This window comes from Lissotriton vulgaris, chromosome 9 (assembly GCF_964263255.1).
Source record: "Lissotriton vulgaris chromosome 9, aLisVul1.2, whole genome shotgun sequence".
Lineage (NCBI taxonomy): Eukaryota > Metazoa > Chordata > Amphibia > Caudata > Salamandridae > Lissotriton > Lissotriton vulgaris.
This window is the reverse complement of record NC_141697.1, coordinates 1,143,355,960-1,143,376,885: the sequence shown is the minus strand read 5'-3', so window position 1 is coordinate 1,143,376,885 and position 20,926 is coordinate 1,143,355,960. Positions and strand designations below refer to the sequence as shown.

General features: G+C 43.2%; 1 protein-coding gene across 1 annotated transcript in view; it reads right to left on the bottom strand.

The window, feature by feature from the left end:
• Positions 1–8,159: 8,159 nt before the first annotated feature.
• Positions 8,160–20,926, bottom strand: part of MUSTN1 (musculoskeletal, embryonic nuclear protein 1) — a 39,069-nt gene continuing 26,302 nt past the window's right edge. Inside the window, exon 3 of the mRNA XM_086939188.1 lies at positions 8,160–8,414. Coding sequence (XP_086795314.1) covers positions 8,308–8,414 — 107 coding nt within the window. The 3' untranslated portion in view covers positions 8,160–8,307. The remainder of the gene's footprint in view (positions 8,415–20,926) is intronic.

Here is a 20,926-nt window from a genome sequence, read left to right as displayed (position 1 = left end):
CTTTTGGTATTCACAGAAGTTAGGATTTTGTCTTAAGTTTGTCTTAAGACAGACTTAAGACAGACTTAAGACAAAATCCTAACTTAAGTCTGTCTTAAGTCTGTCTTAAGACAAATTTAAGACAAAATCCTAACTTCTGTGAATACCAAAAGTAGTAAGTTTAGGATTTTGTCTTAAGTCAGTTCTGTGAATCGGGCCCTATGGAATTCCAATCGAAGCCCATTTTAGATGTGAAGGACATCTAACATGAGCTTTGATTGGAATTCCTTAGAGCCTATTATCAAGCCCATTATCGCCACTTTAGCGGCAGTTTCCTGCCGATAAAGCGGCGATAATTTTATCGCCCAGGCATGATAATATGGCCCATAGTCTCCCCACATGCTCCATTCACTAGCCGGGTCTGAAGGTCCGCTTTTGAAGATTCCTGCTTCCAATCATTAATTTTGATTTTGATGCTGGTGTTCCATTTTATTCTGACGTGTCCCTCACCTGTCAGATGTGCTTTAAATTCTGTATTTCTCTTGGCTCAGCCCCAGCTTGGTTGATTATTTCTACTGTCAGCGAGGTACCAATCAGTCAAAAAATTAAACATTGTCAAACATGAAATTTGATTTTAATATTCTCAGATTCTCTACAGTTTATAGAATAATTAGGTCAGACCTAAACATACTTCTAAACATTGCACCTTTAACACAAGCAGACAATACTGGAGAAAACAAAAGGAAGAAGAAACAATATGTTAGTGGCATCCTTAAACATCAAAACACAAGTAGAATAATCCTAGGCCAGTCTTTCTTCCTGCTTCCTTGTATAACAAAGTTACATTGTGTTGGCCCCTTCAAGAAGAAAACAATGAATCATTCTCTTTCCCTTTACTTTCTTAAATGACATTTTAGTTTGTGATTCTGCAGGTATTTATCAGTGTTTATGTTTATATAGATTTGTGTTGTTTCCCTTTTGGTAGGGTTTTGTCATTATTGTAGGTTTCAACTTAAAACACTGTAGCCTAAGTATATATCAGTAAATTGTCTGCTACTTTTCTTCACTTCTTTTTGTGACCATTACTTCTGTTTTGGGGAAGCATACAACAATGTCCCTAGTAAGGCTTGCATGAAGTTTGTCATAGACATGGTATATCTTTTGCAGTGTGTAGAAATGTTGCCATTAAGGCTGCGACCAGGAATGTGGACACTTTTTTACAAGAGACGCTTAATAGCAAGTGGTAACCGGACACATTATCATCCAATTTTGTTCATATAAATGGGAAACTCTATGTGACAGCACAGCTTAATATCAAGACTCAGCAGGACTGATGGCAAATTTGGAGCAAGTTAGAAGTTGTACATTACATGGTCTTGTAAGATTCCTGTCCTCTCACATACAGAGTGTCTGCTGCAAGGCTCAAACAAAAAAAATGTTTAAAAAAAGGGAGAATATGGTGTGTGGGTGTGTACATGGCTTGTTGGGTGTTCACGGTGGTTAGATAACCATGATAAAAGAAAGCAAACAGCACAGCTAAACGTTTGGTGGCCAGTGCCAAACCTTTTCGTTTTGCCAGTGCTTGCCTTGTTAACAGTTAGCCAGCCTTGAACGATTTTAGTTTATTTCACATTGCAAATCATTTCATTATTTTGTTCTCAGCAATATTTGTTCTTATATAACCATGGTTGATGCAATAAAAGCCAATGCCCAAATATACTAAATAAACATGAACCTGAACTGGAGTTATTTATCTTCTTCATCAGCGTACTTGCTCTCATCCTCCTTATTGTTAGTATCTTCTCCTTTAGCTTTAAAGGTTATATAAATACAAATGATTCACATTTCATGTGACCTAAAATTTAAAACAATAAACACTTCTTTTCATGATATCTTAGTTTGCACGTGTGATTGAATAACCCAGAACAGATATACTAATCACAAACATATATTTTTCAGTTTTAATTCCTCTTCTCTTTCCTTTGGCCTTTCATGTTCAAAAATAACTTGTTGGTTAAAAGGAGTTCAGTGATCGCGGTCTGTTTATTAAAATATTGTCCAAATAAAAGCCCCGCGAAGCGTAATTTGTCATTTCTCTTCATTCACTCAGATAAACCAGGGGTATCAAATGTCTGTTCAAGAATGGGAATTCCAGGCCTAAATATCAGGCTAAATTCTGAATAAGTAAATTAGTTCCATTGAGTATTATTTTATGCAAATCTGTGTTATGTGGCTATGCAAAAATATGGCAAAGATCCTGCCCCACTACATCTACTTTGGTCACCTCTTGGAAACTGGGCCTGCCATTTGTGTTTTTTTGCGTCCATGTCATTCGTAACATTATGTTACATTGCAATTCTTGCATCTACAAACCATTGCAATCTGCCAGTGTAATGCAGCTGTATACTTAAAGTAAAGCAGGACTATATTGTGTTGTTAAATAAGTGACCAGGGCTGAGATATGGCTTCCACGGTCATATTATATCAAACTGAATTACGGATGTCCATTCTGTACGGATGAGCTTGCACTGCAGTTGGATTGGGGTCCTGTTCTACGTGTGACGGTAAGAGTGATTCTGATGCCTTCGCTGCATATATGGGAAGCCTGAACTGCTACTGTCTGTGCTGAAGCTGCTTTTCATGCAGGGAAAAATGCAGACCTGTTCAATGTCCAAGTCAAGTCAAGTCAAGTCAAAGAATTTATATAGCGCGCTACATACCCAGAGGGTCTCAAGGCGCTTGAGGAGGGGTGGGGAATTACTTGTCAAATATCCACGTTTTAAGTTGCTTTCTGAATGCTAGGTGATTCTGAGTAAGGCGAAGGTAAGTGGGAAGGGAGTTCCAGGTTTTAGCTGCCAGGTAGGAGAAGGATCTACCTCCCATGGTGGTTTTGTTGATGCGAGGTACAGTGGCAAGGGCTTGGTTGGATGATCGTAGCTGGCGGGAGGGGGAGAAGAAGGACAGTCGTGTGTTGAGGCATTCTGGTCCGATTTCGTAGAGTGCTTTGTGTGCGTGGGTTAGGAGCCGGAAAGTGATCCTCTTATTGACGGGAAGCCAGTGGAGGTTTTTCAGGTGACCAGAGATATGTTCTTTACGCGGGATGTCTAATATGAGCCTGGCTGAGGCGTTTTGGATTCGTTGGAGTTTTTTCTGGAGTTTAGCGGTAGTACCGGCGTAGAGGGTGTTTCCATAGTCCAGTCGGCTCGTGACCAGGGCGTGGGTGACCGTTTTCCTAGTTTCGGTGGGGATCCAACGAAATGTTTTTTTGAGCATGCGAAGAATGTTGAAGCAGGATGAAGAGACGGCGTTGACTTGTCTGTTCATCGAAAGTGAGGAATCCAGGATGACGCCCAGGTTCCGTGCATGGTCTGTCGGGATGGGTGCTTTTCCAAGGGCTTCTGGCCACCAAGAGTCGTCCCATGCAGAGGGGGAGGTACCTAAGATAAGGACTTCTGTTTTATCTGAGTTCAATTTCAGACGGCTATGTTTCATCCATTCGGCTACTTCTTTCATTCCTTCGTGTAGGTTAGTTTTGGCGGTGCTAGGGTCATTGGTGAGTGATAGGATCAGTTGAGTGTCATCCGCGTAGGAGATGATGTTGAGGTTGTGTTGGCGTGCGATGACCGCGAGGGGGCTCATGTATACGTTGAAAAGGGTGGGGCTGAGTGAAGATCCTTGTGGCACGCCGCAGATGACTTCAGTGGCCTCTGACTTGAATGGTGGAAGGCGGACTCTCTGGGTTCTTCCGGTGAGGAACGAGGTGATCCATTCTAGTGCTTTTCCTTGGATTCCAATGTTTCTGAGGCGCTGTAGAAGGGTGCTATGGCAGACTGTGTCGAAGGCTGCGGAGAGGTCGAGGAGGATGAGGGCGACTGTGTCTCCATTGTCCAGTAAAGTTCGAATGTCGTCTGTTGCTGCGATGAGGGCGGTTTCAGTGCTGTGTTTGGCTCGGAAGCCGGACTGTGAGGAGTCGAGGGAATTGTTGGCTTCGAGGAAGGCGGCGAGCTGGTTGTTGACAGCTTTCTCGATGACTTTGGCCGGGAATGGAAGGAGCGAAATGGGACGGTAGTAGGTGCCTGCTCTGTGGGTCGGATGCAAGCTTAAAAAATATTTTCAATACATAAATGGCTATGCAGCTGGCATTTTCAATTAGTGTTTTATTTTGTTGGTAGCATTATTTTAACCCCTTCCATGCGGCCGCGATTCCCCTGGTGTGCTGTAAACAACACGGAACAGGGGCGGGCCGTGACGAACCCCAGCCGTCATCAGCACACGAGCACCGTGGTGCATTACGGCTGGGGTTCGTCATCAGCATGGAAGGGGTTAATCTGCAATATTTTACAGTTGTGTCCTTGTCCAGAAGTCTGTATGACTGTACAATTAACAATAGATGAAACATGTCTATTCTAAGTTATTAAAAGATGGCTCACATGTTGTACTTGCAATGAACGAGTCAGACTCTTTAAGACAAAGTACAAATTTATTTTGAGCAAGAATCTGTCGATACATACACCAGGCTTTCATTATGTGAATGAATGTGATCACACATACATGCAATGCACAGTTAGTAAATAATTAAAAGGAAGAGGGTTCTATCCTATGATAAACAATAAAATGCACTGAGATATTGTCCATAATATCACATGCCAGTCCTTATGTGATGCAATGACACTAAATAGACAACTATAGGACTCAAGCCACTTTGGTAAAGTAAAAAAAATATATATAAATAGTAATTTAAGAACTGCATATGTTACACTTACAAATGTGACTAAATTGCAGCATTTAGCCTACAGGTAAACAAGTCTGTTTGCACATGCCTGGCACAGTTGCAACTCTGGAATAATCTAAAATGCATGTGAAATATATGGGTTTCACAAAGAAAGCGGAATACGCCTAATTTTGCACTTCTACTCACTCAGCATTTCTGCTGATGTTTTAATACTCAATTGTAGGCTTAAGAGAAATGACTGAATTTCGAATATTTTTAGTGACGTCTATGATCATTGAACAATTCTTCTATTTGAAACCATCTTACAACATATTACACACATCCTCTCATTTCTGGTTGCATTGGTTTATTTCACCCCACAGTCCAGCTTTTTTACACCACACATGCTCTCTCTACCTGCCTTCCATCATGCCGACTACACCTCTTTTTGCGAAGTGCTAATCCTAGGAACATCCACCCCTGTGCACTCAAATCCAAGAATGCACATGTTACAGATGCATAAATGAGACCTTTTCAGTCTCCTGGCTCTGAATTGAGCGTAATTTACACTCGCTTATAATATGAATTACAAATTGCGTATTACCATACACCTGCACACATACATACACCATTACCATACACCATTACCCCATGCACATGCACACAGTGAATAATGCATGCAGCATAAATACTAATTGATGAGGACAGTCATGTTTTCCTTCTGGAAAATATTTGTCAGTTTGATCAGAATCTCAATAAGAGTAAGCATTTAAACCATGCATCAAATAGCTGGTATTTGTACAAACTATACAATTACATACTGTTAAATACCAGTAAACAATCTGCACAACAAAGTGAAAAAATACATTTAATAAAATGTTCAATGCATTACAAAATATTTGTGTTTGGACTCTGGAAACCCCAGAATGGACGCCTAGTGAGTCATCAGACTCAGAGATGTCTTAATGAGACGACAGTCATTTTATGTGCCGAGTTTCAGGGAGTAGCCAGGGATAGATAGGGGATGAAACTCTTCGGGCATCTAAACATCATCCGTTGTGCATGGCCCGAGGGAGAGTTGGACGGAAAGTCATGAGCTAGGTCAATGTGTGACCCTACTAGGAATCGGTATTTTAAAAATCAATTCTTTAGTACATTAGGAATACCAATTTGGAAATCACATTTCCTAATCTTAGTACATCTAGCCCTTAGTTACCTGGAAACATTGTAAGGCTTGGGGTGAAGAGTCGCAAACGCTGTGTTTGACTGGTGCATTTATGGTCAATCAACTTGCAAACATCACTTATGGATGTCTGTGAAGAGTATTAGGACAAAGAATGCAGACCGGATCAATGGCAAATTTTCATAATAACCACTATGTAAGTATGTTTGGTTTAGATTAATTGCACGCACATTTGTCTTGAACAAATATTCAGAATAGCTGACATGATTCAAACACTCTTTGACAAGGCCTCCTGAGACCCCTGGTCCGGTTGGCAAAGATTTGTCTGTGTATAGTTTAAACTACTCCAGACGTAAGCCTGCAGCAGACCGAAGACCTCCTGACCTTCAGAAGACTCCTCACTGGCTCTTCGAACAGTAGCAGCTCCCCGCTAGCTCCTTGAGACCCTCGCGGGTATGTAGTGCGCTTTACAAATGCCATGATTGATTGATTGATTGATTGATTGAAACCTACTCATGGGAAAAAAGCTTTGTGCCTGAAGCTCTAGTGTGAGATATGCTGTGACTGAAGGAATCTCATGCAGATATTACTCAACTTTTTCGTTCGGATATTTGCTTGCTCATTTTCATACTGACAAATGGACACTCGATAATTCAAGAGAACAAGAGTGGCCAACTGAAAAGGAGTAAAGGTTTTTTTAATACTTCATGTTTGGCAAACCACATTACCCCAAGACACCAGGATGAAACTGGCGAAATGTGTGTTTTAAAAAATGGCCCGGTTTTGGGGGAAAACTCTCAGCAATCAGTGTGAATCCCCAAAGTGATTTCCCATTGCTAATGAAACACAGTAATTGTGCAATAATTGTACAGCTGAAAATTAGCACTCCATGCAGTATGGGAAGTTCTGTTTGTGGAATAACCGTAATCAGGAGACCTAAAAATCCCGTAATGCGGCCATGTGTGTAGGAACTTTCTCTTTGGCTAGGGTACTTCTCTGATGGAAATCAGCTCTCCAAAAATCAACTCTCCAAAAGTCCACCAGTCTTGGCTTTGTCAATGTTTCAACGAGCCACTTATTACCATAAGGTGACTAGAAGGCTCCATGTTCTCATTGACACCATGTTCCAGTCCTTTCACAATGAAGGTTAGCTGGTGTGGCAGCACAGCTCCATCAGTTGGTATGAACCTGAACTACAACATCCAAGGCCCTTGTTACATTATGGTGCACACTCCATGTTTGCGCCACAGCTGACCTTTAAATAGAAGGGCAGGGGCAGCGTGCAGTATTACCATGACTGAGCTGTCCCAAGGGCAGCTGCAAACTGGAGCTGACCCAAGGGGTGAACAACCTTTACAACTAAACGTTTACAACGCACTACCATTACAACGCGGTAATTACAACGCAAACCATTACAACGCATTGCGCTGGGGGCGCTCTAGGATAGGAAATACGTTTAATTTTCTATCCAACACCTTCCCTAGTGTCCACTGGGACTGGAGTTGGAATAGAAAATTTAACTTTTCACTATCCAGCACCTCTAAGCGCTATGCGTTGTAAAGGTATGCGATGTAAACACCCCGTTGTAAAGGCAGGCGTTGTAATAGCCTGCGTTGTAACGTCACACATCCGACCCAAGGCAGCGTATACAAGTGAAATACGGGGCGGCTACTTCAAAGGAGTTCCATGTTTCACTATGCAGGAAGACACTAGCCTACCCTTTCAAGAGGTGAAAGAGAGGCCCTTGCAGGGGGTACAGCGAGTGACTGCACCCGCCTTCAAGTGAGTGTCTGCGGGGCTCCATGGGACACCCTTTTTCCCCTCCAGAGGGCTGCCTATAGGAGGTGCATTGAAAGTGCGCCACGTTGTTGTGACGCACTTTCAGTGCACCACCTAAAGGCATGTTTGCCTCTGTGTCCACATCCATAATATGGCAGGGGCGAGGAAGCAAACTGATTTCCTCAATCTCATGGGGCCACGCCCCCATGAAAATGAGAGAACGCCCTCTTGTGACAGCGGTGGAGCAACATGTGCGCCAGCAGTATCTGTATTACAGACAGGTCCGCACACGCATCTGTGGTTCCGGTAATGCCATAGTGCCCCGGGGATGCACAAAGCAGGCGCACGTGCCCGTTGTGACTCCTCTGCGCTCTCCGTAATACAGCCCCAGGTTGGGAAAGGAAATCAAAGGACTGGAAATTTGTTTTTTGATGTCATGGAACCATCTGATAACCCACCTGGTAGCAACATGTTAACTTATTTGACTCAAGAACAAATGGTACTTGGTTTGGTTAAAAAAAATATATAAATGACAGCAATGTTGCAGATTTTGGACAGCAATCACATAAAGGCATTAGACAAGGAAGTGATGTGTTGATGGTGAAGTAAACCCTCGTTTCATTGCTCTTTTGGCTGGCGCATAGACGATCCATCATCACCCAAAGACACTCTTAGCCGGTTCTTCCTTGGGTTTGTCAAACGCCGTCTCCCCTCCGGTGCGATCTCTGCTGAAGACGGAAGGGGCTGTTGTTCCGCTCTTCTCTGAAAGAGAGAGAAGGAAGATGCGTGTTCATTTCCGCCTGTGGTTTAGGAATGCATAAAAAGTCAGAATCAAATCTCTGGCCCTGGGGATAGGATTCTACTCAGACTTCAAACCCTCAAAATTCTTTTGAACCTCTAGAGAACAGATTCCGTGGGCAATTTCGCAATTTCAAAATTAACTGAAAGGGACTGTTTGGCTCTTGGAGCCTTGGACGTGCATCTGCGTCACTACTAAAAGATCATGATGAGACACACAGAGCATACCGAATGTGGACACCTCTTGTAGCACACAGGGGCGTCCACTGAGGCTGAAGACCTATTCGTGAACTCACGGGACCAGTTCTGGTCATACACTCATGCCTCCAACACCTAACTTTGGAACTCTGAACAGAGCACAGGGGGCTAGATCCACTTCAGGTCGGCACAAGGGCTTGTGTGGTTTGGGAATTTTGCTATGCACAGGTAGGCCCTTGCAATGTAGAGTAAACCAGTGCCATGTTTTTGTGTTGGGTTGTGCCATGTAAGTACCAGTGCACGACTTTAGTTAATTTACCACTTACTTTGTGACTGCAAGGTCATGTAAACATTACTGGCTGTAACAATATTTACTCACAAAAGCCTCTAAAGTCATTGCACAGGAAACATATGCACTGTTAGACCAGTCATCCTCGGCATGGTTTCCCCCTAACGTTTTGCCTTGAAAGTTCCTGTTTTGCTGACTTCGTTTTTTTGTGTTTTTTTAATGGAGTTTTATATAGCGCAAACTTGACCCGAATGTATCAGAGCACTTTACATAGCACCAGTTGCATTACATGAGTACACATTAATTTTTGTTAGGCATGGGGAGATGAAGTGATTTGCCCAGAATCACAGAATTTTCAGCGTCATTGCCGAGACTTAAACCCAGTTCCCCAAATTCGAGATCGACCGCCCTAGCTGTTAGGCCAACTCCTCTCCCCCGACTCCTCCTTTGCTGGCTTTATGACTCCGGGCACTTTAGCACTGCTAACCAGTGCTAAAGTGCTTGCGCTCTTTACCAAAAACATGGTAACATTGGCTTATACCCAAATGGCATATTTAGATTACTTGTAAGTCCCTAGTAAGATGGCACTACATGTGCCCAGGGCCTGTAACTTGAATGCTACTAGCGGGCCTGCAGCACTGGTTGTGTCATCAACTGAAGTAATACGTTAAACATGTCTCAGATGTGCACTTTTAAACTGCCATGTTGACCTGGCAAAACAAACATTTTGCCAGACCCAAACCTTCCTTTTCAGGTCTTGCCTAACATCACGCATGTGCTGTTGCTGTGAGGGGTATTGTATGCAGTAAAGGGCTAAGAGCCCCGCCATCACTTTCCATTTGCAGGCTCAATTGTCACTCTTTGTAGCTGCTTCCTATTGGGACACCATATGCCTGACCTCACTTCGTTTTGTTTTTCTGGCTGATGGACAAAATACCATTTAATTTAATTTAAATCGTATCCTTCCGCTATTTGCGCTGTGCTAATGAGAACTTTTTTTTTACAACATTTATCTCAGATCACTATTTGTATTTTTGATACTTTTGACTTTTTTGGACAACATTTTTATAGATCGGCTAATCATTCTAAACTTTCACTCTGTTCTATGTGACTGTAGTTGAGTTCATTGTTGGTGTGTTTCTTTTTTGTGTGAGAGTGCATGTGATTTAAGGTTTTAGTGCAACTCACACCCGAATTGCAGAACCTCTCGCACTTCTCTCCATATTTCTCCTCCTCCTTCTTATCTTTGCCGTTTTTTATTTTTTCGTCTGCAGTTCTGTATAGTGACAACTAGACTGGAAGGTATTGAAGTGGTCTACCTCTTTTTTAGACACAGGGAGATTAAGTAATTTGCTCAGAATCTCAAGACATTGAGCAAGGCCTGGTACTTGAACCTGGTTCCCTGGTTCCAAAGTCGACAGCTCTGATCATAATGCCACATACTATCTCGTTTATCATTCAGCACATTAGGTTTGCATTTGGATTAACAGTAAGCATTGTTTTAAACTTTACCTTGGTTCTACCTGACTTTTTATGGCAAGGATTTTTAAAGCAGTCCATGTGAAATCAGTGTGTTTCTACTTTTTTCGGGTCTGCATTTTTTTTTCCAGTCGCACATTTTTTTCTTCAACCTTTTACTTTTTTAGTTGTCTGTTTGTTTTTTTCCGTGACACCAACCATTAAAGCAGTATGTGTGACTGCATGTGTTTGTAGGTTGTGTTCATTTTTTTTTCAGTTTTTTGTTTGAGAGTGCATGTGCTTTAAGGCTTCAATCCAACCCACACCCACATTGCTCCCTCTCTCGCACCCCCTCTCTGTGTTTTTCCTGGTTAGAAATGGGGTCTCTAGTTGGAAGTGGTTAACACTCTGTTCAAGTAGGGACCCTCACTTTAGTTAGAGTAAGGGAGTCACATAGCTGAGATAACCCCTGCTCACCCCCCGGGTAGCTTGGCTGGGGCAGTCAGGCTGATCTCAGAGGCAATGTGTAAAGCATTTGTACATATACACACAGTGAAAACACTGCAAAATTAGTCCACATCGATTATTTCGTGCCATGCTCGAACATCCAAAAGGATGAAATCAATTTGGCTTTTACCATCACCCCTAATGAATGTTGGCTTTGCATCAAGATCTGATTACATGGCCTTAGACGAAAAGAGACCGTTGTATCAATATTCTCGAGGGCAGCAGAACTCATTTTAAGTGATTTCCTATGGACGCAAAGACCAGATATCCTTCCAGATTCATCCTCTTCCTTAACAAATTTCAGAAATGGAGTATATGGTTCAAAAGATGTATTAAAATCTCCTGAAATAATCACGTTATGGCTAGGGCTAAAATCCTCCAAAAATGCATTCAAAGTTCTGAGAGTTTGGAAAAAGGGGTCGGCCTATAATAGATATAATATGGGACCCCAGATTTGGGTTTCAAGCTAAGAACTAGGAGGTCATAAAAGTCAATATTGATTTTCTTTATGGTAAACTCCAGCAATATTTTGGACCACGTAAAAGCCCCCCAGATGGCCTAAATGCTACTGATTGCATTGTTTCAATGTTATGTGTTAAGAAAACCTGCCTATGTACTTTAATGAGCGCCCAGGTCTCTTGGAAGATACAGAAGTTAAATTTATCAATGAACAATCTCCAGTCCCTGTTGTCCATTTTGGACCGAATCCCAGCATTGTTCCAGGAGATAAGATGGAGAGCAGAGGCTGGATTTGTCAAGTCATGCGGGGAACTCTGAGCAATCAAAATTGGTTGCACAGAATTAGTTGTCCGTTCAAGATCATCGGTGGACTCCATGATAACTGAGGCAGGGATAAGCTCCTCCTGCCTATATTATATGTACATGGCCCCTCTGGGTAGTCAATCAACTTGGTCTAAAACATCAAACCAGTTGAACATGGGAACACTATAAGGACTAGCCAGCCATGAATCACTCCTTCTTGCAGCCCAGCACACTATGCCTCACTCTAATGCAGGCTCGCGGGAAGTCCTAAGGTTAGTCATTGTTTGCTAAACTCAATAAAATGCTCACACGTTGTACAAAGCAGCTGAGGGGGTTATTCAGAATGTGATGGGGTAGGTACATCTGAAATAAATTGGTGGGTGTAATGTCCTATCTGCCCTAGATAACTTTTTCACTGCTAGGGTGTCTGTACACCGTTATGCTGGAACTCTTAGTACATAATCAACGTTAGGTAGCTTCTATTTTGTCTCTTTGTGCTTCCGCACAAACTATATCTCTGTGCCATATTTAGGGATAAGTAGTGGTGCAAACCCTGCATCAATGTCTCATTGCAGTGTAAATATGTAACGAAAACCAGGGCAATATTTTGATTTTATTTAACAAATGTGTTAATTTTTTTTATTGTTTTTACTGAATGCATCAACATAAATCCCAGACCACTAACCAAAGAAATGTTGCTCTGAATGTCATGAGTCCTGCAATACAAAATATTTGTTAGTTCTCCTAGAGAATGGACTCTGCACAATCAAATATGTAATATAAGCACTGAGCACTAAATTGTTGCAGAATCACTGTATATGGAGCACAGTTCATATGACTACAGCATCAAACTCAGGACTACATGGAAAGTATAAAATCAATGTGTTTTCTAATTCTGTAAGAATCAATGTCTGTAAGACATACTTTCCTTGTCCTGATTGGCTCTCAGGAGAACACTCAGATCCTGAAATGTGTCAGATTGTTTTGCATTTGCTTTCAAAAGAGGATAATATCCACATTTCAATCACACACAAACAAAACTCTGTGAAGGCTAGACTCCAAAGTGAGTTCCCTTTGGAAAACAGGCATCTGTGGCTTATCTATGGATTCATGGTGTTCACAGGTGATACATTTAGTGTAGAGCATTTTGGAAATTTGAACACAAATGAAAACAAAAGCATTTGAGAAATCTGGAAACAAATGAAAATGAAATGCCACTTCGGGGTACTCGTATTTTGGTCAGAAGTATGGACCCAGGGCTGAAGGAAAACATACCACAGCCATATCCCCTCCATAGGGAGCCAGCCAGTAGAACACTCTGACCGTGACGTTTGTCTGGCTTTTAGAATGTTTTCAAAACATCCCTCCAGTCTTCCTGATTCAGGATTATATCTCTGACAAAGAGTGATCCTAAACGGATTTCTCTTGTTCCCCCAATTGTGGGAGTCCCAAAAATATATGCATTTATTACATAAATCTACTGGAAGTCATTAGCGGCCATCCGGATAACATGAGCTTGCATACAGGCATTACCTATATGTTCAGCTCTATGGCCCGGTCGATATTAACAACAAAAAAAAAACATAAGAACAGGAAAAGACATTCCAACAGTAATTACAAAGTACACACCATGCAGCAATCGCAGCATGAGCATTGAACAGTTCAGTAGTAGATTAGCTTTAGCATGTCAATAAACACAGTAACTCTTCATTACATTAAGTTCCCACCATGAAGAGATGTAATTCCTCCCGGAAACCTCTACATGTAGCTGGGGGTTACAGAATTCCCTTGTGGCATAAACATCTCAAATTCAATGTGTACCCCGCGGCAGTATAACACTCATCCCACCCCAGTTCGAGCCTGCTCTGCCTGGGAGTCATCCGCAACAGATCTGTCTAGTAGGTATTGTCGAAATGGACCCCAAATATCTTTAGGTGCACATTTTACAGGCATCAGTGCATTATAGCTTTCGGATTGTGTAGAACAATACGCTAAGTCAATGTGCCATTCCGCCATGGTAGGTAAGGGACCCCTCATCCATCTCCAGGCCACTCTCCGTTTGGCCAAAAGTAAGGCAATGTCTGCCAACTTGCGCACTCCTTTTGGTATCTGTCTATCAAACCCCAGTAGAGCCATCAGCGGTGTTACTGGTAGCGCATGATCCGACATTTTAGACAGGTCATTGAATACCTCCCTCAAGAGCTTTCGTATTCCCGGGCATTCCCATGCTAAGTGCGTGAAGGGTGCATCTGTGGCGGCGCACCTCATACATCTGCCATCCTCCTTCAGGCCATACCTGCATAACCTCGCTGGTGTGTAATAATTTCTATGACGATATTTAAAATGAAGCAGTGTATGTCGGCCGTTCAATGAGATCGATTTGATATTGTTGAAGCACCAAGACCACTGTGCCATAGTGATTACTATCCCAAGTTCCTCCTCCCATTCCAGATGAAACTTTAGTTTAGCCTGTGCACCCTGTCCTTTGAAGAGTGTATATAGTACTGTTACTCCGTGTTGTGGAGATTGAGTTTGCAGAAGGTATGTCAGCAATTGCATCCCTGTTGGTTCTTGCATGGCTGGGCCTAACAACTCGCACAGAGCACTGCAAAACCTGTAATATTGAAAAGCATCCACCCCTGTGACCCCCCACCTGTGCAGCTACCTGGTCCCATGTTTTAGCAATCCCTTCATGGAACATGTCACCCATACATTTTATGCCTAGCTTGGGCAGAGTGTGCATCGTGGCTTTGTCCTCCTTAACCCGTTATCCGCGGCGTAAAATCCACTGCGGTGCAGCTGTTCTATTGCGCGGGCGGGGCTGCGTCGGCCAACGGACGTGCCCAGCACTACCGAGGTAGTGCTCGCGATGGCCGTTGGCCGATGCACGCACTTAAGGGGTTAATTGGAAGTCAAACGCACCATTGCAGAGGTCATTTGGTAGAGTATATTAATTTTATCTGATGCTTGCTGGCTATTTTAGATAATTGGTGCAGTTCACATGTCTATCGTGTGAGGATTGATCCGTAAAGCCCCGGTCAACAACTTTGACAGTGGGGCAGGGGAAACCATAGAATTCTCTATGAAGTGGTGCTGAAAATTATTAGGGCCATGTATCTATCCATGGGCGTGCAGCATCTGAGCAGCTCTATAATACCGTTCCATGTCAGGTGCATTCAGTCTGCCCCCGAATATGGCTTTGTTAGGGTATCCCACTTAACCTGCAGATGTTTCCCTGCTCACACTAACTGAGTCAGCAATGTATGCAGATTACGGAAAAAGGACTGGGGCAGACTAATGGGTATATTCACGAAAAGAAATCGAAAACGAGGAGGCATCACCATTTTCGTCAGGGCGACCCGACCAACCAGAGACAGCGGGCGCTTGATCCATTTTTCTACCACCTCTGTCAATCTGTGCATTGCACACCCGTAATTTCCTGACAATACAATCTCGGCATCAGTGTGTATTTTTATGCCCAAGTACCTTACCGAGTCTTTGGTCCATTCCAGTAGATATGGGGTCTGCACCAGGTAGGGTGACGTCAGTTAACGGGAAAATAATAGACTTTTGCCAGTTGATATGGAGTCCTGAATGTTGACTAAAGTGCTCTACTTCATGCAGCATTGGAACCAAGTTTTGTTCTGCAATCCGAATATACAATAAAGTGTCATCTGTGTATGCAGAAATAGTAAGGTTGTAGTTCAAGGACCGAATGCCTTGATATGCATGGTATTCGCGCAGTGCGCATGCTAGTGGTTCCGCCACCAGGGCATACAAAAGGGGAGAGATGGGGCAACCCTGCCTTGTACCCGAAGGGCCGGATTCACAGAACTAACTTAAGACAAAATCCTAAACTTACTACTTTTGGTATTCACAGAAGTTAGGATTTTGTCTTAAGTTTGTCTTAAAACAGACTTACGACAGACTTAAGTTAGGATTTTGTCTTAAGTCTGTCTTAAGACAAACTTAAGACAAAATCCTAACTTCTGTGAATACCAAAAGTAGTAAGTTTAGGATTTTGTCTTAAGTTAGTTCTGTAAATCAGCCCCCTAGGTATTGCAATTGTCGGAGACAACATTCCATTGATCCATACCTGGGCCACAGGCTGTGCATACAGCACCTTTACTAATTGCATAAAAATATCACCAACCCCCTCCCTACGGAGGACTGCATATAAAAACCTCCATTCTACTGAATCAAAAGCTTTCTCGATATCAATGAATAATGCTGCTGCCCTTTCCTGAGGGATAATACGCGATATGGTTCTGAATAGTGTGCAAAGCTTGCTGGACAACGACCGACCAGGGACAAATCCTGTCTGTTCTGGCCCCCCTAAGTTAGGTAGCAGGGGAGCAAGCCTGTTTGCCAGCACCTTGGCAAACAGCTTCATATCTGTAGTCAGCAATGATAGCGGCCTATAGGAAGAGCAGTGTTTGGGAGGCTTCCCGAGTTTGAGGAGGGTAACTATAGTGGCTTTCCCCTTGATGGTGGCATTTGTCCTGCTTTAGCCATTTCTTCTAATAAATTTACAAGACATGGAATTAATTTGTCTTGGTACGCCTTATAGAATGCAACTGTTAGACCGTCTGTGTTGAGGGCTTTTTCATTAGGCATTTCTTTCAGCGCATTATTTCTGTGGGTCTCAATGGGCCAATTAGTCTTTCCCTATAACTATTTATAACCATGTCATTTCTATGTGGGATAAATACTCATCGGCAGATTCAGGGGCGAAAGCCTCTAGAATGGTTGTTGTGCTATCTACCAGTTCGTTTTTAGCATCATACACACTTGTGATGTGGCTATCGCCCCTGTAAGGTCGGATCGTCGCCGCCAGAGTGGCGCTGCGTCTGTCACCCTCCGAGTATGCCCTGGCAATGGCTTACTTCCCTAGATGCTTAACCTCGTCCTCAGCCAATTCATTATATTCACAATATTTTAGTCCTAAACTGTGAAAGCATCTGTGGGTCGCCAGTGTCATGTAGCCTGCCCGCCAGAGTCTTAACCCCTTCGATGCTTGTGACGGAACCATTCCTTCATCAGTCACGGTTGGGCTGTGCTAATGACGGAATGGTTCCGTCACAACCACACCCATTTAAATCGGGGCCAGCACAGGAGGAGAATTCCTTTAGCAGCGATGAGGTTAAGTGTAGTTTCGACATTGCATAATTGGGTGCGAATAGACTTAAGAACACCCGTGTGTTTAGAGATCGTAATTCCCCTTATGTAGAGCTTAAATGCAAGTTTCCCATATGGAGCTCATAATCGTGACGCTGCCCAGATTTGTGAGAAAGAACTCGTCAATCGCTGTGCCTATTAATGTACGAAATACTGAGTCTAATAAGGAGTATTGAGGAAATCTCCAAGTTTGCTTGTTGATGATTGCGTCTGACAGCCCTATCTTCAGGAGAACTGGGTAATGGTCTGACAGGGTGTGGGCCATGTGTGAGTAGGTGTGTATTGAGGAAAGCAGTGTGCTGAAGGCATACCAGTAGTCTATCCTGGTGTGGAAATCATGTGCAGCTGAGTAGTGCGAGTACTCCCTGCCCAGAGGAGACAAGTGGCGCCAGACATCCCGCAACCCCTCGGTATGGGTAATTCTGGCTATAGCTCTAGCTGCACAAGATGGAGGTCTAGGGGCTCCCCTCGAGCAATCTAAGTCAGGGTTCTAAATACAATTGAAGCCCCCACCCCAAAGTATAGCCATGTGAAAGTACTTCAATATCTTATGATGCAATGCATGGTATAATTGAAGGTCATCATAGTTGGGCCCTTAAACTCCAACCAACAGAACGCTGAAATGCTCTTTATGACACTTTGCCAGAACAAACCTGCCACCTGAATCAACTTCCATAGCCTGTATCTGTATGCCTGAGTGTCTGAGGACTCAAATAAGTACCCCCCTAGCATGTGATGTGAACCCAGATGCAATACATATACCCTTCATCCTTCTTTGGGACAATAACCCAATCTTGGGGGATAGGTGCGTCTACTGTAAAATTGCCACATCTACATTGTGTCTGTAGAAACGCAAAACTACCCGAAGGTGCGGCCGGCCGGTTGGAGCTGCTGGAGATTGTGGATATTGGACCCTAATTATATGTGGGCTCTGAGAGCAAATATTTCTCTCCAGACAATCATCAAGCACCTTGGAGTGATTTATCAGGAAACAAGGTGCTAGTGTACTGCAAGCGTCTTCTTGGGCAAAGATAGACTTTTTAAACAAAACAAGATTATCCTCCAAATCAGGTCGGATTCTGTTCACTGGGATTCTCGCCATATTAAGTTATAAGTTTTAATACCAGGGTGCTGTCATCAAGGTTTGGATTGTACTGATTCCCTCAACGCACAGCTGATTAAAGAGTGCAAGCAGGGAAGTCTCGCTAATTAAAGCAGGAGACTACATGAAAACATTCAATATAAGATAGAGTGTATAAAATACAGGTCTTGATAAAGATGTATTTATAAGGCAAATTACCATCGAAACACATCGACTCTACATTCTGATACACAATCCGGTCATTGAGCATTGGTGGAAGAAGGCTAATTATAGATGGCATATTCCCGTGGTTGTGATATTATGTTATGACGGAGGTGTAAAATGTTAAGACCAATTTTTTCTGTCTAGCTTACGGTTGTTTCACTCCTTTGATGGTTTCACACTTACTGTGATTAATCTTTTTAATGTATTGTATTTTTATGAATTTTTGTGTTATCAAATGTATGGATTTATGGGTTTTTTTTAATGTGACATTTTGTATACAAACAAACAATAAATATATGTGATATATTTTTTTATATAAAGTGTTTATGTGGTTTTCCCTATTATAGATGGTCCAATTGTAGTATGTGTGGACAATGAGACAAAGTATATAGGTATGTGTGATATGCGAATATAGATTCTACTGCGAAATACTTACCAAAAGGGATTTTCCTTTTCTCACTGTAGAAATATGCCTCCACTTTGCACATTTTTCTCTGGTCATTTAGACCCATGACATTCCAGGACAGGAAGCTAATGTCAGCTTGATGCTTAATGGGTTTTGACATGTATTAACTTACTTATCCCGAGCGACCTACCACTGAAAATACACGCTGCATAGTCTAACACAGTGCACTTTTCCTGTTGTATGCACAGATTGACTAGAATGTAACATAGAAAAACCCCCTCAACTCCCACCCACACCACATCAAAAGAAGTAGGGGCCGATTCACAGAACTATCTTAAGACAAAATCCTAAACTTACTACTTTTGGTATTCACATTAGTTAGGATTTTGTCTTAAGTTTGTCTTAAGACAGACTTAAGACAAAATCCTAACTTAAGTCTGTCTTAAGTTTGTCTTAAGACAAACTTAAGACAAAATCATAACTTCTGTGAATACCAAAAGTAGTAAGTTTAGGATTTTGTCTTAAGTTAGTTCTGTGAATCGGGCCCGTAGAAATGGCAATAGTAGTTCCCCCCACCTCACCCCCACCACCCGTGAAAATTACCCATCAACAACAGAACAGTTCCCCAATAGTGGGTACCCAGGTGTAATAATACACACTAAGACAATGGCAGCCAGACCCGTCGTGTTTTTAGATAGCCTGCTGCCGCCCACTCTTATCATTGCCAACGGAGCATCTGGTTAACAGTGCTGCATCACACTATGGTGAATGTGCAATAACAGTACATCTCAGTGTAATTACAGCATAACGTTTACAAGTTAAGCATTACAATGTATGGTGTATGTCCAACATCCTCTGTAGCAGAACGCAGAGTCCTTGAGACATTTACGAAGCTGGTGTACCTGCCCCGGCAGACTCCTTGGCTCTGCGCCCCCTGATGAGGCAACACTCTCCATCGACGGAGACCGAGTTGATCTGTGCGTTTTTTCTGGGCTGTACTTTTTGAGGTCCAGCTGCAACTGATTTGGGTCAGCGTACATTTTGGATTGGCCACCGAAGTAGACCCAGAGCCGGGCTGGATATAACATTGCATAATCCAGTTGTAGTTCTCTTAATTTGCGCTTCGTAGGGCCAAATGTATTTTGTGCTTCTTGTACAAGTGGAGTGAAGTCCAGGAAGAGGGACAATTTAGAGCCTTCATATTTAAGAGCTTTCAGATCTCTTGCACGCCTCAGAGCGGTATCCCTTTCACTATAGTTGAGTAATCGAGCAATCAATGGTTGGGGTGCTGTGCAAGGGGGAGGTCGTGGGCCCAGAGTACGGTGTGCCCACTCGACTACAAAAACTTCAGAGAATGTTTCATGGCCCAGCAGTTGTACCGGCAGCTTTCCAACGAATGTTTCCATGTGACCAATGGATGTGGACTCCGCCAGGCCTAAAATGTGCACATCGTTGCGCCGGGAATGCGCTTTGAGATCTTCGGCTTTGCCCTTCATCACCGCCACTAGTTTCTCCATTTGTTTCTCCGCAGCCCCCATTTCGGTCTGAGTATCTTAGCGATAAAGATCCTGCGCTCCACCATATCAATCCTTTCTGCGTGCTTGTCTACCCTTTCAGACATTCTGTCCATGCGGTACACCAATGAGTTCATCTTAGCATCAAACAACGTCAGGCTTCGCTGCATGGGCCCCAGAATTTGCCGTATGTCCCTGTCTGGTGCAGCAGGGTCGTGTATCTGCTCAGTCATTGTAGGGTTGTGGTCTTCGTCTCTGTGCCTATACGATTTACGTTGTTCAAACTGAAGTTTTGACTGTGTTTTGTCACCTTTATCCATATCTCCCGTAGTTGGTATTACCACGTCGATTGGGTAACAGTGGTATGGGCCCCAGACAAAACTGTCAATTTAGCAAATGTTAGTGGGTGGACTGTGCACAGCACTATATGTCACTACTCTGTGGCGCGACTCAGTAGATTAGACGATGTTAATCCTCGAAGCAGCGATGCCGGAAGTGGTATCCGATGGTGTCCCACCTCTTGTGTTTCAGTGCTTGCTTCACTCTAACTCACTCTCGAATATGTGCCGGAAATGTGGCACCGACCTACAGCCCAGGAAAGCCCAACCTGCGCACGGCAGTACACAGGGTCGCTCAGGCATTATATTGACCAGCTCTCAGAGCAACCCAAAGTCATTCATGCACTTCAGTTGCAAGCGCCGCCAGCGGGACCAGTACCAGGCCTTCTACTAGTCCCCCAGGCGCAGCAACCTGTACAGAGCACACCCTCGTGGACCACTGGAGTGTAGGATGGACGCTGGAGAGCGCTGTGTTCACAATTACAGGCCGTCGATTCTAGTTCTCGTATAGGCCGGGGTC